A 24137-nucleotide genomic window follows, 5' to 3' on the forward strand; every position below is an offset into this window, starting at 1 on the left:
AGAGGCAGGCAGATTTCTGAGTTTGAGGCCAGCCTGGTCTACAAAGTGAGTTCCAGGACAGCCAGTGCTATACAGAGAAGAAACCCTGTCTCGAAAAAAAAGAAAAAAAAAAAACAAAACAAAACAAAAAAAGAAAACAAAAAGGATGAAAAGGATGAAGCATCAACCTGTGCACAGAGGGGATGGAACAGCAGCCAGATCTGGGAGGGCCCAGAGTGTGTGATCTCATTGATATGAAGTGTTGAGATCAGACCAATCCATACAGACTGTAGCAATTCAGTGGTTCGCAGGGTACAAGGGAAGTGCATGGGGAATGGCCTAGGACTGACAGAGGCTGGGTAGGAAGAGAAGCACACAGTATAGCCACCATTTTGAATGCCACCAAATAATTCCTTTCAAAAACAACCCATGAGCCTGAGAGGCTGTTCAGGGACTAAAGTGCTTGCCGTGCTGGTGCTGGAGAGACAACCAGAGCCTGGATTCCCAGGACCTAAGGACCAGCAGCGCCATCTCTAGTCCTGACACTCCTGCAGCCAGGAGCAGAGAGGCAGGACAGTCTTCAGAGTGAGTCTCAGAGGAGGTGAGGGTGATGGCCACACCTGAGAGCGTGTTCTAAATCAGTGGTTCCCAGCCTGTGGATCCCAACCCTTTTGGTAAACCTCCATCTCCAAAAATAATATATTATGATTCATAATAATAGCAAAAATACAGTTATGAAGAAGCAATGAAAAGTCGGGTCACCAGATCATGATGATATTAAGGGTCACAGTCTTAGGAAGGTTGAGAACCACTGCCCCAAATAATTAAAATTAAATTATCAGCTACATGGTACCTGAATTTCTATTTAAAAACATAAATGTGACTTGGTGCCACATGAGCCCTGTGGGCTGGGCTATAACTCACTTGGCAGAGTTCTTGCCTGGCCTGCATGGAGCCCAGGGTAAACTTGTAAGCTGGATAAACTGGGTACAATGGCATACATCTGTAACTCCACCACTCCAGCACTTTCAAGGTGGAGGTAAGAGGATTCTGGTTCAACGTCATTCTTGGCTACATAAAAAAATGTGAGGCTAACCTAAGCTCGTTTCAGGAAACCCTGCCTCAAAATTAACAACGACCTAAAAGGGGACTCAGTAGTTAAGAGGACTATTCTTGCAGGGGGTGGGATGGGGTCTGGTTCACACAACCATTCATAGGCTCACACATGGTTACAGACAAAACATAAAACAAGGACAAATTATCCAGTCTGCAGGCCCTGGGACCCCAGCTTGTCCTGCCTCCTTCTGTTGTGGACAGCTATTTCTAACCCAAGTGTGTCCTCTAGTGGTCACAGTTGGAAGAGTGCCAAGGACGAGTCTGCACCTCCCCAAAAAATAAAATTTAACCCTTCTCCCTGGGGACAGGGCAGTGACAACTTCTGGATAGTAGACAGGCCTTGGGGACACAGGCAACTGTAGAACAGCTGTGTGTGAGATAAGCTGGAGTGACAGGAAAGGTTATGCAGGATTTCTGTCATGCAAGAAAGCGACTGTGCCCTGGGGCAAAGGAGGGCAGGGGCAGTGTGGGGACAGAGGGGGCCAGAACCCGAGAGAGTGAGGCTTTTCCTTCGAGGGCACTGGGGAGCCATGGTAAGCTGTCAAGAGAGGGAGGTAGTTGCAATTGTAATCTTATTAAAAGTGGACTTAGGTCATGCCGAATGTGCTCATTTTATGCCTGGGGGGGGGGGGTTGAGCATGTATGGTGTGTGAGCACCTGGACACCAGTCATAGTATTTAATTTTATAGTGCTGAAGCTGCAACCCAGAGGGCCCTGTGCTTGCTTGGCAGGTGCCTGCCACAGGAGGCTGTCTGTCTGGGAACACTTAAGTGTGTAGCTAGAGCCGGGACTTTCCCTAACTTGGCTGGCAATGTCACTCAGCTCTCTCCCACTTCTTTGAAAAGCCTGTCTGTCTGAGTTTTGAAGGTCATGTATATTTTTTCTCTGGCTGACTTAAAGAATCCCCCAACTCCATGCCTTTAGCTTTTTTCTCATTTTGTGTTTTACCAAAGTGTAAAGATGAGTGAATAAATAAATGTAATAACTTTTTTAAACGGCCACTGAGATGGCACAGTGGGTAAAGGTATTACCCAGCTTGCCTACTTGATTCCAATTCTCAGGACGCACATGCTAAGTAAGTGTCCTCTGACCTGTGCACTAAATAAATGAAAGAACAAACAAACAAACTTCAAACCAGACGGCAAGCCGAGTGGTGGCACACACTTTAGTCCCCTCACTCAGGAGGCAGAAGCAGGACTGCTTAGTGAGTTCAAGGCCATCCTGGTCTTCACAGTGAGTTCCAGGACAGCAGGGCTATGTAGAGAGACACTGTCTCAAAACAACCTAAAGCAATAACAACAAAAGAACACTTTGCAGTTCTAGAGCCTGTCATGTTTTCTGGCATTTTCTCATGTCATCTCAGGGCAGGAGGGAAAATGAGGCAAACTTCCTCCACTGGGAACTTTTTTTCTTTGCAGTGTGGGGACAGAGTCCAGAGTCCAGAGCCAGATGGTGTGTGTGTGTGTGTGTGTGTGTGCTCGCGCGCGCAAGAGAGACGGGGGTGGGGGGTGGGGGTGGGGGTTTGAGACATGGTTTCTCTGTGTAGCCCTGGCTGTTCTGGAATTCACTTTATAGACCAAGCTAGCTGATCTTGAACTCACATGTCTCTGTCTTCTGAATGCTGGGATTAAAGGTGTGCACTGCTGAAGTGAAAACTTAAGGGTTCTTCAGAAAGTCTGTTGTATTGGATGGTGTTTCGATAAGGTGGACTCATAGCCGGGCGTGGTGGCGCACGCCTTTAATCCCAGCACTCGGGAGGCAGAGGCAGGCGGATTTCTGAGTTCGAAGCCAGCCTGGTCTACAAAGTGAGCTCCAGGACAGCCAGGGCTATACAGAGAAACCCTGTCTCGAAAAACCAAAATAAATAAATAAATAAATAAATAAATAGATAAGGTGGACTCAAGGAACTTTTGGCTGAAGCAGACACAGGTGAAAGGATGTTCTGCTAAAGCAAGCAGGTAAAGGCACACGTGATGAGGAATTCTTTGATAATTACAAGCATCTATTGGTCTGCCTTACAATGTATAGCTGAGCTCCATTTGTTTGGACTCCACAGAGAGAAACGCACTAAAAAAAAAAAAAAAATTCTGATGGTGGGGTTTTTGCATGGTGTGATTGGCCGAGTGATGTCAACTGTGACAAATGCATGTGCTGAGGCAAGACCCATGAAGGTCATGTGCTGTTCGAAGGGAGTATAAATAGGACTCCACAGACAGTGATGGTGACTGGGCTGGGCTTGCTGGTAGAGCGTCCTGAGAAATGCTTGTTGGTCTCTTGTCTTTGCTGAGTTTCACTTTGCTGAGAGAGGCACAGTGGAGAACTTCTCCTGGTCTCTCCTGGTGACTCACAGAGGCCTGGCTGTCTCTGCTAGGTAGTGCCACTGCTGCTCATTTATGTTTGCTATCCTGACTCTACTGAACTGGACTGCTGGTGTATTCGTGAAGTGTTTGCAAGTGGATCAAGCTGCCGCTGTTAAGCTGTGAACTGAACTGCTGATTTCCAGACAACACAGACAGGAGTTGCTCTAAAGAACCATTTCTAAACAGGTCCACTTCCCCTGTATCCTCTTTTTACCTTTACCTCTGGTGGGCCATGGGCTAAAAGGGAGCTTAAAGTGTTTAAGGACCATCATTAATAATAGATCTTGAGGGGGCTGGAGAGATGGCTCAGCGGTTAAGAGCATTGACTGCTCTTCTGAAGCTCATGAGTTCAATCCCAGCAACCACATGGTGGCTCACAACCATCCGTAATGAGATTCTGGTATGTCTGAAGACAGCTACAGTGTACTTAGATATAATAAAAAGTAAATCTTTAAAAAATAGATATTGAAAAAAATAAAGTTACACATCACCACTCCCTGCAGATGCCAACTTTTTTAAAAAAAGATTTATTTATTATTATATGTAAGTATACTGTAGCTGTCTTCAGACGCACAAGAAGAAGGCATCAGATCTCATTATGGATGGTTGTGAGCCACCATGTGGTTGCTGGGATTTGAACTCAGGACCTTCAGAAGAGCAGTCAGTGCTCTTAACCGCTGAGCCATCTCTCCAGCCTCAGATGCCAACTTTTAAAAAAAGATTTATTTTTATGGGGTTGGGGAGCCAGCTCAGTAGTTAAGAGCATATTCTGTTCTCACAGTGGACCCGAGTTTGGTTCCCAGTTTGGACCCATTTTGGCTCACACCCTTGTAACTCTGGTTGCCTGGGCCATCCAACACCCTCTTCTGGCCTCTCTGGGCAAGCCACATACATATGTACCTAGCACACTCACAATAAATACATAAATAATAAATCTTTACATCTCTGCTTTGTATATATAGATTTGTGCCAAGTGCACACAGTACCCTCAGAGGGCAGAAGAGGGCTCTGGGTTCCCTGGCCAGTTGTCTCCATATGGATGCTGGAAATAGAATCCTGGTCCTCTGCAAGAACAGCCAGTGCTCCTAACTGCTGAGCCATCTCTCCAGCCCCTGCATCCACTTTTTATTTTCTGAGACAGGGTATTATGATCCTCTTGCCTCAACCTCTAAAGTGCTGGAGTCGCAGGCACAGGCCCCCATACCTGACTGAGTTCCTTTTTTTTTTTAATGTGTGTGCTAGCTCAAATGGGCTTTTGGGAGTTCTCTCAATGCAGCATGTGAGTACTAAGGATTGAAGTCAGTTCCCAGACTTGGCATCAGGCTCTCACATGCTGTGCCACTTGGCTGGCCAGTGTTGGTTCTCATGCACTGACTGGTAGATTCCGGATCAGCATTCCTCGGACTTAAGAGCCATCTATGCCTCCTGGTGTCTGTCCTGATGCCTGTGCTCAGCTTTGCTACCTGCTTCAGCACCTTTGTGCCCTCTGATGACCTGGGCTGCTCCTCTGCCTCTCAGCTGCTATTTCTTTTTGCTGGTGTTCAGGGTGGAACTTGGAGCCCTGTATATCTGCATCCCTAATGTGTGCAGGGCAATGGTGGGTGGGTTTTGGGTGACTGGATTAAAATGAGTTGCACAGAGCCATAGTCTGCTGCAGACCTGTGGAGTGTCAGGTGACAGGATGCAGTCAGGACTGGCAGTCCTGTGACCACTGGTGAGGAAGGCAGGACTGAGGGGCGTCTAGGATGTTCTAGGCCCTGTGTTGGGTAGGTTGTACTTGGCTATGGAAGTGAGGTATGCATGACACACCCTACATAGGAAGTGTGGTAACAAGGAGAGGCAGGGAGCAGAATGAGAAGGTCTTGAGGGCCAGAGCTCAGAAAGCCCATGCAGAAACTCAGGACTTCCAAGCCGATAGCTTTAGACCACCAGAGGGCAGCCATGATGCAAAGGCATGACAGGCAAGCTAGAGACCCTGAGAGGGTCTATCTAGTGTCCCTTGGAAGGGCATTCCAGCTACCCAGGGAAGGGAAGTGTGGTCCTGTCACTGCTAGGCCTGCTTTGCTGCAAGGGAAGTCAACGGGTCATACAGGGTCCTTATGTGGGGCCTGAACCAACAGCACACAGAGAGAAGACAGGCAGCAGATGTAACAAATGGATTTTAATATAACTGTCACACACACATGGGTCCAGGACAACGAGGCCTTGTACAGTGAGGGTAGCCTGTGCCTGCCCAGGAATTTTAGGGCAAAGGCTGAGGCCATGTGCCCTTCTGAGAAAACACTGATGTGGTCAAGGGCTGGCAAGGGAGGCACAGCCGGCCCAGGCAGAACAACTATCCGGCATACAGACCAGCATGGATAGGGAACAGCTGCCCTCATTAAGTGCAGCATGGCAGCTGCACAGGACACTTGAAGAAAGGTGACAGGACAGCCACAGATGACAATGACCAACATGCTCAGCAAAATGGCAACAGAAGGAGGCTTCGGAGGTGGGCAGGGATGGCGTCTATAGGGTGGTGGGTGGCCAGTCATGAGGCACCAGGAGCGCAGCTCCAGCTGGCTTGTCCCTGGGGGAGGCTGGCAGGCCCTTCCTTCCCACCCTGGCTCAGAATGGGACCGGGGAAGGGGTTCTGTGTGAGTCCACTCAGGCTTGAGGAGAGGGTGGCTGCATGTCCAGGGCCACCCTCCAGCTTCAGTTTTGGTGAGTGTGGCAGGCGTGCCCTGAGGCTAGGTGGGCTGGGCTGGTGGCAGAGGCCTCTCACTGGGTCCGGAGCTGGTAATCTAAAAACATAGAACACTCACCTTCAGCTCCACACAGACACCCAGGGCACCCACCCTCAGCTCTATACAGACACCCAGGGCACCCACCCTCAGCTCCACACAGACACCCAGGGCACCCACCCTCAGATCCACATGGCCACCCAGGGCACCCACCCTCAGTTCCACATAGGAAGCTACAGTCTAGAAAGACCTCTGTAGGTCCTGCCAGCCAGGCAGCCACTCACCTCCGTTCTGTGTGATATAGCGTACCCAGGGTAGGGCCTGGTACCCACTCTTCTCAATGATTTTCAGGTAGCGCACCTGGATATAAGGGCCTTGAGTGTGCTGCACCCCCACCAGCACCCCTCATCCAAGAGGCAAGGCCAAGAGGGCAGGCCTGGCATTGTATGAGGGGTTGTCAGAGGCAGCCAAGACCCAGGCTTGGTAACCTTGAGCCTTTCAGGGGAATAATATGCTCCCCTCATCCACACAGTTTGAGGGGCTCCAAGGAAATAGGCCCTATGTCAGGATGGGGGCTTGGGGGTTCTGTTGTGACTTTGGGCTCAAGTGTGGGGTTCAGGCAGTCCTAACACATTCATACCTGGATGCCAGAGGTAGTGAAGTAGGGGATCTCGAACTTGACGCTGATGGGGGGCTTGCCCTCCTTGTCTTCAGCTTCCACACTGGGAAGGCCAAAGTGGGCCCGCATCAGGTACTCCTTGCCACCCTGGGGACCGATGTCGGAGGTAGTTAGGTGGCTGCCCAGCCCACTACCAATGTGCTGTCTCTCAGGCTAGCTCATGGCTCCCAGGAGCCAAAGCGGGACAGACAGGGTGTGAAGTGGTTTTACCAGCTCCTAGGGAGACGGATAGGTGGCTGTGGAGCCAGACTGTCTAGACAGGTCCACAAAGAAAGCACGGGAGCGCACTGGGGAGACGGAGTCCCAAGGGGACTGTGAACAGGGAGAGGGAGGACACTGAGGTGTGGGCTGGTGCAGGTTCCCAGGAGCCCAGCAATAACTTGGCGGTGGTGTGAGAGTGGGACCAACCAGGTAGCTGAGACCCTTTCCCTGCATCAGGCCTGGGCTTGGCTGTCCCCTCTGTCTGGCACCCCAACTCTGTTATACCTACGACAACGTGGCCTTTGGTTTCCTGAGCTCACACTTAGGGGCAGCAGGAGTGGCTGTGACTAGGACCATGCTTAGGAGCTGGGGTGCAGCAGGACGGAGCCTCCATAGCCTAGCTCCCCTTTATCAGCTCCCATCCATAAAGGATGCTATGACATCTGCATGGGAGCTGGAGCAAACAGCCTTCTGACTCCCGGTGCCTAACAACAAAGTAAGGGGAAATGGAGAGAGAAGACCTGCTCACAGGAAACACAAGAGTAAGCAGGGCCTGGCAATCTCAGCATTCAGGGCAGGAGGAAGGTGGCAAGTTTAAGGCCAGCCTGGGATACAAGAGTTTGAGGTCACTCTGGGCTACAGAATGAGTTGCAGACCACTGAGACTATCCAGGGAGACCCTGTTTCAAACAATGTCCCTGCAAAACAAAAATACAAAACAACTTCTATGTGAAAACAGAAGTTGTAGAAAATGGTGTCACATGTTACACTGTAGGTTTCGTGGGTACAGATTTAGGGTGGAGCTGGAAGAAATGTTTATCTGCATCAACACTAATGTAAAAATTACCAGTGAGTGGACTGAACTTGATGGAGGGAGTGTGACTGGGCTGGGGACTGGGTCAGTGGCTGCAGTATTGCTTTGGGTGCACAGTCACAAATCAAAGACCAAGGAAACATGAAGATGGATACCAGAGCATGCCTCTAACCATAGCACCGGGGAGGCAGAGGCAGGTGGATCTCTGTGAGTTTGAGGCCAGCCTGGTCTAAACAGTAATACATAGTAAGACCCAACCTCAAAGACAAAGACAAAAATGTGATGGACAAGAAGCCAGAACCATCAAGCACCTCTGGCAGGAATGACACTGTGCCACTGCTACACAAAACACCAAGGCAGAGCCTCAAACAATTCTAACAATCCTAATGGCAAACCATTCTCTTGTGGGTGTATGCCTGAGAACAGGAAGCAGGGCATGGAGGAGAGCCCTGTGCACTAATATCCACTGCAGCATAACTTGGGTGCACCAAGAGTGCCTATCAGTGATAAAGGAAGGGGCATGGTGTGGAGTACTACCTGGCCTTAAAAAGGACTGCAGCAATATGCAGGACACTGACGAGCTTTGCCACTGTGCCATGTGACAAAAGGCTGGCACAAAACCGGGAAAGTGCAATAGTAGTCACCAGGGCCAGGCAGCATCTACCCTGAGTTTGGCCATCCTTCCCACCTATACTCCCCAACTCTGGGAGGCCCTTAAGTCAGTGTGGACAGTAGGAGAGTCTACCATGCTTGGGGTACCTTGGGATCATCTCCAATACACAGAAAGGGTAGAAAGATGAAGGCAGCCCTGGCTCTCACTATTTCTTCTCTGGTGAGGACAAGGATGAGGGTGGAGGTACACCAGGGAATCCTACTGTATGCGGTCCCCTGTGCACTGTGGTTGTGCTGCAGCACCAAGGGAAAGCTCTCCTGGGATGGATCTATAACCAGCTCTCCCTTAGTCCTGTAGGGTACAGAGAGGGGTTGCAGTGTTCCTGGGACCAGGATGCCACTAAGCAGGACTGCCCCTCACTGCTAGGAAACACCTTCCCCAAGGTGGCACAGGGATGGGTCTTGGGGAGATATTTAGGGGTACTTGGCAAATATGGGGCTCACCGGAAAGGACTTGACGGACCACACGATCTCACTGTTTTCAGGGACCCACTTGACACTCCCCACTGTAGTCTTGAACTTGGGTGAATCAGCATCGTTGGGGACTGGTATATGGATCTCTACATTGTTGGCTGTTGACCGCCTCTTGAATTGGCTCTTGGCCTGCAAGGAGGCCCCAAGCAGAGGCTTTGGATGATGCAGGGAAGGGAGTCTGGCCACCCCTAGCCACCTTACCAGGGCCACACAGTCCCTGCCTGGCAGTGGATTCCCATTACCCACTAAAGACTCTGACTATTCCAGGCACTGCCCACGCCTGACTTGGGCCTCCAAGGTGCCCACCCTCTCCTCTCACCGACCTTGACCATGTACTCAATGCGGCTGTGGGAATGCTTCTCAATCACGGACTCAATCCAGATCAAAGGCTTCACCTGTGGGTGCGGAGAAGGCACTCACACCATGTCTCATGCTACTGAGGGAAAACTGAGGCCAGACAAGGCCCCATTCTTCCAGGAGACCAGTGTGTATGCCAGTAGAGGGTGATGACCATGGTACAGCCAGTGGTGGTCAAGGTTTCAGCCCACATAGAGGGCTGGGAGGCAGGTGCCCAGAGGATGTGGGAGGATTGGTGTTGAACTTGCCTGGGAATTTGCTACACTCACATGGGTGTTGAGGCGGTAGGACATGAGTTCAAACTCTCCGTCGGGTGGGATGAAGGAGATAGTGCGGTCGTTCTCAAAACGTGACAGCCGCACACACTGGTGGAATTTCACATCCTCCAGCTCCACTGACTTGCTCTTCCCTCCTATGCACAGCAGGGGTGAGGCTGGCAGTGGTTACAAGTCCCTGCCCATGCCCAAAAGGCATCCACAAGAAGCCAGTTCCTAGACAGCCTCCTGTCACCTCCTTTCATCACATGCTTGCCTAATGCTAGCATAGAGTCCTGGGCTGCCCTGCTTATGCCATGCCAGATAGCAACAGGTCAGGGCACATTTGCTAAGTGGCTGTGGGTCCATTCACCCACTACAAAGGGACCAGGAGGCTGTCAGGGGCCAGGAACCAGTGAGATGCTACGGCAGCCTGGGCATGCCCACCTGTACTGTGCTCTGCCATTTAGAAGCCTTAGCATGGAAAGAGGCCAGCTTTGGTGTGTGACCTCACAACAACCCACCCTCAATGAGAAGGGGACAGAGGATGGGTCAGGCTGTACTCTGGGTCTCCCTGATGACATCTAAGTACTCAGAACCTCGGTTCTCTGCCACCCTCTTCACAGTCTTATACTGTAGCCCAGGATGGCCTCAAACTCAGAATCTTCCTGCCTCAGTGTCCTGAGTGATGATGGGCAGATGCCACCATACCAGCCAGATTGCCCTGCCTTTTTTGGTGCTGGTGGGTCAACACCGACCACTTACTGAGCTGCAGTAATGTGAGACTCTCTGTTACATCTTGTTCACTGTGTAAGGGAGGGAGTGTGTGCTGCAGCGCACATGTGGCAGTCAGAGGACAACTTGTAGGAACTGGTTCTCTCCTTCTACCATGTGGGCTCAAGATATCACAATAAGGCCATGGGGCTTGGCAGCAATGCCTTTATCTGATGAGCCATTTCAAAGACCCAAGAAATTTTCTTAAACCTGGTACTTGAAAGCAGCTGGCTGTCCCACCAGGTAAGCATGCACTCAGCTCTGACTAGGGGTCAAGTGAAGTCACCTCCCGAGAACAAGACTGATCCAGCCTCTGCACTGTCTTCAGGTACTCACGGCCTGTGTTGTCGAAGAGGACCTTGTCATTGAGACCCAGACGTAACTCAGGCATGCCCGAGAGGAAGACCCGCATCTTGATGGAACCCACAATCTCACTGCGCAGCACATTGCCATTGGCACTGACCTGGGGACAGCAGGAGCCATGTGAGGTGTGACCTCTACCACATCTGGCTCAACTGCAAGCATGCAGTCTTCCAGCTCACAGGTAATAAGGAGTTCCCACCTTCTGTTTGAGGCAAGGCCTCTCACTGAGCTAGAGTTCTCATTTTGGCTGGGTTGATATTCCTGTCCCCACCTCTCAGTGCTGCTGGGGCTACAGCCATACCACCACGCCCAGCTTCCACACTGGTGTTAGGTTCTGAACTCGGGTCCTCAAGCTTATACACAGGTGCTCTGCTTGTGTCCGTATTTTTTACTTACAAATGTTACTACTGTATATGAGTGTGTATTATGTGTGCCACTGCCTCTGTGTGGAGATCAGAAGACAAGTTTATGGTGATATCTCTTTTTACGAGGGTTCTGGGATAGAACTTGGGTCATGAGGCTTGAGGTGCAGCAACTTGGCTCACTAAGCCATCCCGAGCCTTGTACTTTTTAATTTATTTATTTACTCTGTGTGTGTGTGTGTATGGGTATGCACACACTTGTGAAGTCACAGGACAGAGTGCAGGAGTCAGTTCTCTTCCACCAGGATGAAACCCAGAAAGGCAGGCTTATGGGAAGCCCCCTTTTACCTTCTGAGCCATCTCTCTTGCTGCCCCTTCTATTTCGTTTTTATGAGGCAGTGTGATTCTGGAAGGTTTGGAACTTAAGGTTCCCCTACCTAAGTCTCCTGAGAGACACCACAATGCTATCCCTACAGATTCTGAGAGTGAGGCTGATGCAGAGACAGTAGTCTCTGGTGGCTGAGGCTGAGCCCTGCTATCGGCTGCCAGGGCCCATACACTCTGCTGAGTTTCAGTTTTACCCCTGACTTCCACCCTGGAAAAGATGGCAGGTTAGGAAAGGAAGAGAAAAGGCAGCCTACCAAGAGGTTAACAGCCTCAATGACGTCCAGGAATACTTCATTCTTCCGATACTTGATGCCTTCTGAACGCCAGGACACAGCATTGGTAACTGTGGCTGGGGGCCTAGGGGCCCCCGTTTCCAGCTTGTGGCCTTCCTGAGTGATGTACCTGTGGGGCCAAATTGCTCAGTTATAGAGGTGACACACAATGTTCTACCCTGACATTGGGATGGAGCTAGGAAGAAGACGAGGGAGGCCCAACTACTTGAAACTCCACATCAGGAGGCTCCAGGAGAGGTACAGTATGTATGCTATAGTGAGAGGGCTGAATACACTTCATTTCTGAGGCAAGGCACTGACTGGTATGGGGTGGGGAATGGAGGATTAAGTGGTCAGCATTGTGGGCACCTGAAGGGACTGAGCCCTATGCCACCAGGACAAAAGAGCAGCAGCTTTTCCTGGACTCCCAGTCAAGTGGGGAGCTGGCACCCTAGGTTGCACTGAGGGATGGAAAGTGTAACATGGGGCCTGCTGGTTTCTGCCTCTGCAGGTTGGATTCCCAAAAACTGTCTCAGTTCAGTACAGTCAGCAAAGGCAGGGCTCTGATTAAAGATACTGCATTTGTGTGGGTGGAAGAAACAGGGTATACCTATAGGAAAGGGTCCTGACCCCAGAGGCACTCAGCAGAAACTCAAGACCAGCTCTTGGCTCAGCAGTAAGTATCTGCAGGGCTGAATACCAGTACCACACAAACAAACTCAGAATTAGGAACCCCAGGTTCAGTGCCCAGTAAACAGGACACATGGCCTACTCCTGTCAGCCCAGCATTCCAGAGGAAGAGGTAGGAGGATCAGGACCCTATCTCAGAATAACTATAAACCAGTTGGGGTAGAAGGAACAAGCTGACTGCTCTGTTGGACTGGGAACTAAGACACTAGGGGCGGGGGTCTGCAGGGACACATGTACTCACTCCTGCAAGATCTTGCTGTCAGTGGTCTGCGGGTAGCCAAAGTCCATGAGCTCATCTAGCAGCTCGTAGATGATGACAAAGTTGTCTCGGATGCTCTCCTCCTCCAACTCCTTAAAGTACTCGGAGAAGACCTGGGCCAGGTGCAGTAGAGCAGGACTCAGCCCAGACCCAAGGCCACCCCAGCTGGAGTGATTGTACCCGTGGGTGATAGCACAGACCCTGAACCCAAAGCTCTGACCACAGGCACTGGCCAGGAGTGGCTCTGTGCCAGCACTTCAGCTGTCCAGATTGCCTCTGTGGTCAATCCCAACTGTGCCTGTGATCCCTGCCTCTGCCTCAAGACTGCTGCCTATCCCCATAAAGTGTTGGCTCTCTGGCTATAGACAAGCATCTCCATTTCTTTTTTTTTTTTTTTCTTTTTTTTTTTTGGTTTTTCGAGACAGGGTTTCTCTGTATAGCCCTGGCTGTCCTGGAGCTCACTCTGTAGACCAGGCTGGCGTTGAACTCAGAAATCCGCCTGCCTCTGCCTCCCGAGTGCTGGGATTAAAGGCGTGCGCCACCACGCCCAGATAGCATCTCTATTTCTATGGGTAGCTAGGAGGCTAATGAAGGGACCTGGTCTTTACACTAACACAGAAGCACACAAGTGGGAAAGGCCAGCTCTGGGAAAAAATGTGCCCCAGCACCCCAATCATAGTCCACCAATTAGAGGTGGCAAAGCCAGGCTGTTCACAGTGGACCTGCTCAGGAGGAAACCAAAAAGACAATGGGTTCCCTTGCCCCATCTCCTACCCTTGGCTAAGAGGCACCCACCCAAGAGGGAGTGCAATCCCCAAAGCCCTCTCCAGGAGGGAAGTCCCACCACTGGGGCCTTACCTGTACCACCTTGTAGAGGAAGGAGAACACCAGTGACACACAAGCATTCTTTTTTGAAGTAGCGACCACTGCAGTGGCAGTCAAGGAGCTTTTTGAGGCCAGGATATCAAATCATAGGTGCCCATCCCCATGGCTCCCTACACCAGCTGCACTCCAGTGGTATACTGGGCCCAAGATTAGGACTAAGCCCCCAATCTGAGTCAGGTCAGAGGCATGTGGTAAGCAGAGGAGTCTTGGGGACACAGAGAGTGTAAGGTTTAAAGGGTAGCTTCTGGGTACTGTATTTAGGAGCAAGACTGGGAGAGCCCAGCTGGGTGGGGAAGCAGCAGGGCCATGTCTCTCTTCTTCCTGTTGGTGACAAAGCTTGGTGGGGAATGCTATACACATGTCTACTCACCCCAAATAGGGAGCCCACAGTAGATCAAAGTATGGGCCATTTCCTTTCAGGTACCCTTGGAAGCTTCCCACTGGGATCATATAAAGTCTGGTCATAAGGAAGCCAACAGAGATTAGAAACTACCTAAGGCTGCTGGCCTTCCTGTGACATATTCTGCTATTTTACATGCTCTCCAAACACTAGGCCTGTTTCTGATTATGGCCTCAACAAATGGGACACTTATATAAATCAATCAGTCCTGGGAAAGATTGGCAGGTAGATTTAATAGGATATCAGTGAGACATGAAAAATATGCACTCACTTCTCTGGTGTACACATAGCCACAGGCCTCTTACAAGCATTTTCATGGGTCTCAGCCAACTAGGCATCATGTGTGATGTCCATGGAGAACAAGTGACAAGCAGCCACTTCACTAACATGGATGAAGACAACTAGGTGTAATGGTACTTCTACCTATCTTACAGCCCAGCTGAGGCTTGGATAACTGAAAGGAAAAATGGAGGGCTGGAGAGATGGCTCAGTGGTTTAAGAGCACAGGTTGCTCTTCCAGAAGACCTGCGTTCAATCCCCAGCACCCACATGGTGGCTTACCATTGGCTGGAACTCTAGTTCCAGAAGGATCTAATGCCTTCTTCTGGCCTGCAAACATGCAGGTAAAATATTCCTATAAATGAAAGCTTTAAAAAATAATAAAATAAAAGGTTGTTAAAACAGGTAAAGAGGCAGGGCAGTGGTGGCGTATGCCTTTAATCCCAGAACTTGGGAGGCAGAGATAGGCAGATTTCTGAGTTCAAAGCCAGCCTGGTCTACAGAATGAGTTCCAGGACAGCCAGGGCTACACAGAGAAAGCCTGTCTCAAAAAAAAAACAAAAACCAACCAAACAAAAAACAGGTAAAGAGTTTAAATCCAAATGGTACCCTACATTGGTGGAAGAGACATTCCTGGAGGTCATCAGTTTGTTGGATGAAAATCCCTGTGCAAAGGGTAGACTATCTCCTGTGAATTGCTGACCAGGAAATCCTGAAGCTCCAAGAACCATGCAGGCTATTGCTGTTGGTTGTATGGCAAAACTAGAAGGTAAGAGCCTATTACTGAAGACACTGTACTTGGACTGTCGGACATGGGGAAATTAAGTTGGAACCAAATGGAAACTCCCACCCTGCTGGGTGGCTTTCATAATGCCAGAAGGGGCTGTGAAGGCTATTGTTGAATAGACAGCAATATTCCTGCTCAGCTATGGACCCTGTGTGCTAAAATACCACATGCTAAGCAGCATGTGCCTGATTGTGCAACAGTGGCACAGATATCATGGGTAATACCATGGGTAATACCTTTCTATTGGATTTTAGGCCCACTCCACAAGGGAGTTCACATATCAGAAAAAAAACTTATGCCTGGGTGGGAGAGCAGATCAGGAGCTGCAAGGGAAGACTGTGTCTCTGGGAAGAGTTGGCATCTGTGCCTGTTGGGGGCCACACACATGTACACATTTACTTACTGACCCTGGGGGGACTGACAGCTAAAGACCTGGTACACCCTACTGCTTACTGCATAGCCAGATCTTCAGAGGTCTGCTCAAAGCCCCAAGTGGTGGGTGCACCCATGGTGGGTCTCCACTTGGCACCACACTTGATTTGAGGTTGAAGCGGGGCTGGATATGTTGGGTACATGAGAACTTTCCACCCCTACTCCTACCCCGATTCCCTCATTTGTCCACAGTGTGGCCATACACAGCAGCCAGAAATCTAGACCACCAAGCCACCTATAATCAGCCCACCCCATCCAAAGACCTACCCCATTTAACATGACACATCTCCAAAGGACAACCTCAGGCCAAGTTGGCTCCTACTCTTGCCATGTACCCCTCCCTTCCTCTCCACAGCTGCAGCTTCTGGAATACTTAGCATTCCCTAGGCCTATGCCTTCTGGCTACTCTGTTGTCCTGTGCTGGTGGGCAGGCATGTCATTCCCAAACCCGGACTCCGCAGCATAGGGATACGGTACAGGTTGTTGTGCTTAATCCACATGAAACGAACGCCACCATGGGCCAAGATAGGTGACAGCATGCCCTCCTCCTCCTTCTCCATGAGAACGGGCATGAAGTGCTCCACCTCTGACATGTCCACATCCCCACGGTAGTTCCTGCAGATGAGCACCTGCATCAGGAAGGAAAGAATACATGGCTTCCTCTCTGAGTGCCTGAGGTAGGGTTGAGGACCATCTGTGAAGGACACAACTTGAAGCTAGTCTGATTTCCACCCTAGAGAATTCCCACCCCAAGGCTCTTCCTGCACCAGAAGGCAGAGAGAGGAGGGACTGTTCCCACAGACGCTGGGGCAAGCTTTGCCTTGTGAGTACTCCATGTAGACCTCCTCATGTGGGTGCACTTGGCTCTCCTGAGCACCTTATCCCTGAGGAGTCCAAGTTTATGAGATCCCACTGAGGCCTGGACAGGAATAACCCTGCCCTGCTCTTCCTCACTGCACAGAGCCTGAACCACTGTCCATCATCCAGGGGGACTGTGGAATGGCAAAGTTAGTGGCTCCTCAGAAAGCGACACCAGAGTTAAGCATGACCCAGTGGCTTATCTTAGAGAATCAGAGAAATTGTGTGTCCATGGACACTCAAAGGAGAATGGAGCTGGGAGTGGAGATGGGTCCAAGGAGCCCAGGTACAAATCAAATCTACTATGTAGCCAAGGACAGCCTTCAATTCCTGCTTCTCCTGCTGCTGTCTCCTGAGTGCTGGGATGACAGGTGTGAGTCAGCCCACATAAATGAACACTTCAGTGGCTGAATCTTAACTAGAGACAGACTAGAGACAAAGATATGTCTTTCAACATATGTATGGAGAATCTGGGTCTGAACCTACCCAAAACACTCCACAGCTAGGTTCCAGGAACCCAGGATTCCAGAATCTGAGGGCCCTCCAATACAGTGCTGTGGTGTCTAAGGACAGTCTGCTCTGACAAAAACATGTCTGAGGAGCCAGGTGTGGTGGTGCACACCTTTAATCCCAGCACTTGGGAGGCAGAGGCAGGCGGATTTCTGAGTTTGAGGCCAGCCTGGTCTACAGAGTGAGTTCCAGGACAGCAAGGACTACACAGAGAAACCTTGTCTTGAAACAAACAAACAAACAAAATAAAAAATAAAAAATAAATAAAAAAAATCCTAGAGCCAGGCGTGGTGGCCCATACCTTTAATCCCAGCACTTGGGAGGCAGAGGCAAGTGGGTCTCTGAGTTTGAGAACAGCCTGGTCTACAGAGTGAGTTCCAGGACAGCCAGGGCTACACAGAGAAACCTGTCTCAAAAACCAAATAAACAGGGGGCTGGAGAGATGGCTTAGCAATGAAGAACACTGGTTGCTCTTGCAGAGGACCTGGGTTCAATTCCCAGCACCTGTATAGCAGGTTACATCTGTCCATGACTTCAGTTCCAGGGCTTCTGACACCCTCACACATGTAGTCAAAATACTAATGAACATAAAATAAAAATTATATGTGTACACACACACACACAAACCAAATAAACAGATAGATAAATAAATCTCAAGTTGGAAAATGGCTTGTTGCTTAAGTGTGCTGCTGCTCTTTCAGAGGACCCAGGTTCAGTTCCCAGCATCCATATTGGGTAGCTCACAGCTGCTTGTAACTCCAGCTCTAGGGGATTTGATGTCTTCTTCTGGCCTCCAGGGGCACCTGCACACTTGTGTATACACCAGCATCCCTCTCCCCTTAACCCTCCCCCCACATTTTTTTTTAAAATCAGGATTTACTATTCAGGGTTAGTGGAGGACATATATAGAATGTGAATGCAGGCCATGGGACTCTGAGATGCAGGACATGAAGATGCCCAGGGTAAAAAAAAACCAAACAGGAAATGTTCCTTGGAGCACCCAGAGGAAGTGGCTACAGGAAGGGGCTACGAGGAAGCTGTGGGTGAGGGCCCTGTTACTTGGTGACAGTGTCTGTCTTGTCACACTGTCTGCTATCAGCATGGCTGGTTGGCCGTGTGGCAGTGTGCTATAGCAATCCTGAGCTGCAGTGCTGGACCTGCACCACCTGCTGCCGAATCTGTCACTTCAGAAAGCACTGTCTCTGCTGCTTCTAGCTGGGTGACTGCAGTGAGGACAGTTCCTTCCGAGTCCTTTTTGGGCCTTGTGGGGACATAGTGCCCACAGAGTAAGCTTTTGGGTCTGATGCTCCCCACCCCATCTGAGGAACTCACACTTGCCCACTTCTATTCCTCTTGCTATCACTTATATGGTAGGCTGGTTAGTTTGTGGGTTTTGTTTGTTTGTTTTTTCGAGACAGGGTTTCTCCGTGTAGCCCTGGCTGTCCTGGGACTCACTTTGAAGACCAGGCTGACCTCGAACTCAGAAATCCACCTGCCTCTGCCTCCCGAGTGCTGGGATTAAAGATGTGCACAGCCGCCACCACCACCACCACCGCCCAGCAGCTGGTTCGTTTTATAGATTACAATGCTCAGAGAGGTGGAGCTGCCTGCCTGAGGTAACACAGAAGAAAGAGAGAGAGCAGGGTCACGATCTCAGAGGCATCCTTACTCCCACTTACTGTGTGGTTGCCTGTGCTCACTGAGAACTGTTGTCCTGGCAGCTCTAAGCTCATTTTCTTCCCCAGATGTGCAGGGATTGGGCTAGACTGGTCAGAGCCAGCCAGAAGGCCTGACTGTTTACCTCACCAGGGCTGCTCAGGAGTTTGTTTGCTTGCTCAGAAAACATAGAGTGAAGCTATGTGATGGCTACCACCATGGTAGCCAAGGTCGACATGGTTCCTTCACTGTCACAGCTGTCTGGGGACAACTGGGGACCTTCTCACTAGCCTCACCTTCAATCAAGGATTGAAGAGATAGGGAGGAGTGTCAGGAATCCCCTAGGGACTCAGGGAGGTCAGCCACTTCTGAACTGGTGTGGCAGTGTAGGGAGACAAGCGAGACACTGAGACAGCCCTTCTCTCTGCTCATCTCTTACCCCATGGTCCTTCCCCATGAAGCAGAAGAGGATTCAGCTTCAATAAAAGCTAGACAGGGTGGCCTCTCCTCGATCAAACCCAACAGAAAGCTCAGGGACAACTGCCTGTCCCTAGAGGAGACTCTCACATTCCTACACCCTTCTCCTGCAGCAGCGCTGTCCACCTCTGAGACCCAGGGCCTCCAGGGTGCCTTATGATCATCTTGGACATTTTCTGAGTACACCCTGTCACTCACAGACCCTCTCCACCAAAGCATGTGACATGCTAGCTTTTCCATGGCTCCTTTTCCTTCTCAGCAGAACACCTTGGAACTTGCTGAGTTCTGTCAGCTAGGCTCTGCTCTGGGCATCAGGAGCCAGTATGGAATAAGTTTGGTGTGCCTTTTCAGGAACATTGGAGGAGAAAGGAATGGGCAGATAAAACATGCATGTGATGCAGTAGGCAGTATGGGCCAGAAGATGCAGTGTGCTCAGGGTGGGGTAGGATATGATCCTAGTTAGGGCAAGCAGGAGAGGCTTCCTGGAGGAGGTGTTGTCTGAACTGAAGCCAGGCCACACAGCTCTCCACAGATGCAGGTACAAAGGACCCAAGGCAGAAGCAGACAGGTTGTCTCAACACCTGCTTTAGGGTTCCCCCTGGCTAAAGTGGAATGAGCCAGAGTCACACGGAAAAGCACTGGGTGGGAGGGTGGGGGAGATTATGAGAACTGAGACTTATACAAGTCTTTGTGAGCAACTGGGACTTTGTTCTCAGTGCCCAAAAGGGAAGCATGGAGAGAGGAAGGAGGGGAAGCAATACTTCTGTACTCCAAACCTAGAGTCACCAGAGCCACAGACAGCAGTCAAGTGTTCTTGGAGGACCTCCTATTTGCCAAAAGTAGCCACATGGAATCCCTTGGTAATGAGAGGCTCAGTGTGGCATGTTGTCATGAGGCTGGTTTGATTTGAGGCAGGAAACTCTACAGCTTTCTAGAGGCAGGTCTAACCACATCCCAACCTGGGGACTCCTGCCTGGAACTGCAGTGGCCCTGGAGCTTCCTCCCATTGCATCCCCAAAGTCCCAGCACCAGTCTATGGGCTGACTTACACCTTACATGCCAACTGGGACATCTGTCACTTTCTCAGAACCACATCAGGTGCCTGCTCTGCCTGGATGTCTTTCATAACCTTCTCTAAATGCCAAACAGAAGGCAATTAACTATTCGGTTGCTGGTCCAAGTGTTTTCTGCTAGGTCAAGAGGCCTGTGGAGCCCAGATACTATGCTCTGTTGACCTTGCTAGGGCCAGGCTTGTCTCACATCTATACTCAATAACTCAGATAAGGCTCTTCAGATCCATTAGGAAAGCAAGGTGCTTGTCTATGATCATACAGCTCAGCTGCGGAGACTGGCTGAATCCACATGTAAATATGGCTCTACAGCTTCAGCCCAGGATGGGTACTTGCTTGTGCCAATGAGATGTTTGCTAAAGGAACTAGCAAGCCACGACAGGCAGCCCACTGTACCTCTAGGCCAGGGTGGAAGGCAAAGCATATGCCATGAGACCTAGGGAACACTGCCCCTACCCAGCTTCCCAGAAGGCTGTGGAGGAGGCCCAGGTCTGGGACTCACCAGTTGTCGATCTTGGGTGACATACAAGGCAGGTACACACTCAAGGGACTAAGGAAAACGTGGAGGGTGGGGCTCTTCTAAGCTCTAGCTCTTCCATGTAGACTGGACATCAATGTTCTTTCACTGCTGAATGTTGGACTTATTTACTATGGCTGGACCTGTTCTGGTAGCTTCCAAACATAAGAGGCTGGCCACTTGTCTTCCACTCTGACAGCCTGAGGTAGAGCGGCAGCGCCTTTCTTAAGGCTAAATGTGCCTTCCTGGAAGAGGCTTTTGCATAGAGTACACTGTGGCTGCCTGACAGAGAGCTTGTTGTTCTAGGCTCTATCCTCAGCACCACAAAACCATCCATTGGGCTAGGGAGACAGCTCACTCTGTATTTTCCAAATATCCGACCTGAACTCTATACCCAAATCCCAGGTAACAGTCAGGTGCTTACCAGGTGGTGGTGGCAAACACCTTAATCCCAGCACCTGGGAGGCAGAGGCAGGTCAGTCTCTAAATTCAAGGCCAGCCTGGTCTACAGAGTGAGTTCCAGGACAGCCAGAGCTGCACAGAGAAAACTTGTCTCATAAAACCAAGAGGGGGAAAAAGTCAGATTCTGCTGGGAAGTACAGACAGGCAGATCCATGTGTTTTAAAGGTTCAGGCAGCCTAGCTCAATCAGTCTAGTGACCCGAGTTCGATAACAAGAGCCCATGTAAGAGTAGCAGGGGTCTCCTTTCTCCACACACCCGCAGAAACACACAAATGAAGATTTCTTTCTCAGATAACGCTGGGCAAGATGCCAGGGTCCTGTTTCTGTGCAGGGCCTTCATGTCTCAGCAGTCTTTGTTATTCCCAGTCAGGATAGCTCTCCCTGATTCTTCAGTTGCGGCTGCTAGTCCATTATAAAGACATGGCCCCAATAGGTATTCATCTATTTGTGTTTTTTCCAAGTGACTAAGTGGAGCTATGACAGATTCGGCTAACCCACGGTGGCCCAGGGCTTAGCTTCTGCCTGGCGAGGATGCTTCCAGGCCGCTATTTCCCAGTAATCAGTGTGACTCTAGGCAGTCTGTTTCCCCCTCTAAAACCACACTTTTTGTTTGTTTGTTTGTTTTTGTTTTTCGAGACAGGGTTTCTTTGTATAGCCCTGGCTGTCCTGGAACTCACTTTGTAGACCAGCCTGGCCTCGAACTCAGAAATCCACCTGCCTCTGCCTCCCGAGTGCTGGGATTAAAGGCGTGCACCACCACGCCTGGCTTAAAACCACACTTTTATCATCCGCTTCTCTTAATGTCATAGGAAGCTCAGCGGCTCTAGGGAACGCTGAAGCCTGTGGAGCGAGGGACCGACCTAAGGCCATAGCCCCGCCACGCCTCTGGCCAAGGGTCGCACGGTCCCCGGGGCGCAGGGTCCTGCTACAGGAGTTCGCAGGAGAAGCTAGAGTCCGGTACCCAGGCGCACAAGGAGGGAAAGGGGCAAAGCGGACAGTTACCTAGCAACCTCAGCCCACCAAGTTGGCTAGCAATGGGGCGGGACTCGCGGAAAGACCACCGCCCATTTCCTAGTAACAGGGTAGGGCTGGCAAGTGAGGCTGCCCCGCCTGCCTGACGCCCTAGCTGGGCTGGTCGGCCAGTTGCCTAGCAACAGGGTGGGTCCTGACAGGGCGAGGGCCCGTTGGTTGCCTGGCAACGCGGAGGGTGGCGAACCCTTCAGTACCTTGCCCTTCAGATCCAGTACGTAGACGGCGCTGGCGGACATGGCGGCTTTGGAAGGTCTCGGCAGTAGCCGAGGGCGGCGGCAACGGCAGGAACTGCGGGCGTTCAGCAAGGCCCGGCGCGCCCCGAGACACTTCCCCTCCACTTCCGGTCCATGAAGCAGCGCGTGGACCGTTATGTCCGGTCTGAAGGGAGCCGCAAGTGCGCAGGCGCGCAACCGAGTGCAGGCGCAGTAGGAACTTTTTGGCAGTATTTTTCACCCAGAGCTCAAACGGGCCGGAAGTTAGGGGGCGTGGCCTTCCTGATGAGCGGGGCCTGGAGGACGAGGGCGGGGCAGCTTTGTCATTACTCCTTGTACCTGAAGGACTAGCTGTGGAATGAAGGTGGACGCTTCCAAGCTGTGAGAAGACGCTGAAAGCGGAACCGATTTGGAGTTGAGCCTTTTTTTTTTTTTTTTTTTGGTTTTTCGAGACAGCCTTGCTTTCTGCAGAAGTAAACTAATATCCCGTCTCTGACTGTGACTCGCCGTTAGGTGGCGCTTAAAGGAAGTCAGTCTCCCAATGGCAATCCAGCTTTATCAGCAATCACTTGTCACTGTCAACCTCTCAACTGACTGGGCTTCACCAGTTTTGCCCCAGTGAACCCAAGGTAGCACGTGTGTAACTTAGCCTGTGCCTAATTCAAAGTAAGGCTGAGCCGGGCGTGGTAGCGCACGCCTTTAATCCCAGCACTCGGGAGGTAGAGACAGGCGGATTTCTGAGTTCGAGGCCAGCCTGGTCTACAAAGTGAGTTCTAGGACAGCCAGGACTATACAGAGAAACCCTGTCTTAAAAAAAACCAAATAAATAAATAAATAAATAAATAAATAAATAAAAATAATGGCAGAATTAAAATGTAATCAGCCTTACTTTGGTTTTGTTTTTTTTTGAGACAGGGTTTCTCTGTATAGCCCTGGCTGTCTTGGAACTCACTTTGTAGACCAGGCTGGCCTCGAATTCAGAAATCCGTCTGCCTCTGCTTCCCGAGTGCTGGGATTAAAGGCGTGCGCCACCACCGCCCGGCAAATTCTGCCATTCTTAACCTTTCTGACACCGAGAAATCAAAGGAGCCCATCAACACCGCCCCCCCCCCCGCCATGGGCTTATTATTATTATTTTTTTATACTTTGTGTGTTCTTGTACTGTGGCAGGGGTCAGCTCTCTCCATCATGTAGGTACCAGATAATATCAAACCCAGTTTTTCAGTTTGGGTAGCAAGAGCTCCGCTCTCCCCCCCTTCCCCCCCCCCCCCCAGCCTCCTTCAGTTTTTTTTAGGACTGCAGCAGTATTTTTGTTTTTTTGTTTTTTTTTTAAGATTTATTTTTATTATATGTAAGTACACTGTAGCTGTCTGTCTTCAGACGCACCAGAAGAGGGCATCAGATATCATTATTGGGTGGTTGTGAGCCACCATGTGGTTGCTGGGATTTGAACTTCGGACCTTTGGGAGAGCAGTCGGGTGCTCTTACCCACTGAGCCATCTCACCAGCCCTATTTTTGTTTTTTAAAAAAAATATTTATATCAGTCCTCTATGTGCATGTAATACCTGCATGCCAGATGATGACATCAGATCCCATTATAAATGTTTGTGAGACACAGGATCTCTGAAAGAGCAGCTAGTGTTCTTAACCACTGAGCCATCTCTCCAGGCCAGTATTCACTCGTAACCACTGGCCTCTGTGGACACCTGCACTCATGCATACACACTCACATGGACACATAACTTAAAAATATTAGGAGCACTTGGAAGGCAGAGGCAGGCAGATCTGTATTCCAGGCCAGCCAGAGTTATCTAGTAAGACCCA

The 24137-nt window shown here is 50.4% G+C and overlaps 1 protein-coding gene across 1 annotated transcript; it reads right to left on the reverse strand.

The window, feature by feature from the left end:
- Window positions 1-5596: 5596 nt before the first annotated feature.
- Window positions 5597-22467, reverse strand: Ap1m1 (adaptor related protein complex 1 subunit mu 1). Its single transcript, XM_021170584.2, has 12 exons — window positions 22295-22467; window positions 15991-16147; window positions 13594-13661; window positions 12718-12848; window positions 11769-11916; window positions 10739-10865; window positions 9644-9786; window positions 9341-9412; window positions 8988-9146; window positions 6819-6944; window positions 6463-6538; window positions 5597-6238 (listed from the first exon to the last, which is right to left on the reverse strand). The coding sequence occupies exons 1-12, from the start codon at window positions 22334-22336 to the stop codon at window positions 6216-6218; spliced, it is 1272 nt and encodes a 423-aa protein (XP_021026243.1). The 5' UTR covers window positions 22337-22467; the 3' UTR covers window positions 5597-6215.
- Between the last annotated feature and the right edge of the window lie 1670 nt (window positions 22468-24137).

The sequence above is a fragment of the Mus caroli genome, unplaced genomic scaffold (assembly GCF_978045245.1).
Source record: "Mus caroli unplaced genomic scaffold, Mus_caroli_1 scaffold_10, whole genome shotgun sequence".
Taxonomy (NCBI): Eukaryota; Metazoa; Chordata; class Mammalia; order Rodentia; family Muridae; genus Mus; species Mus caroli.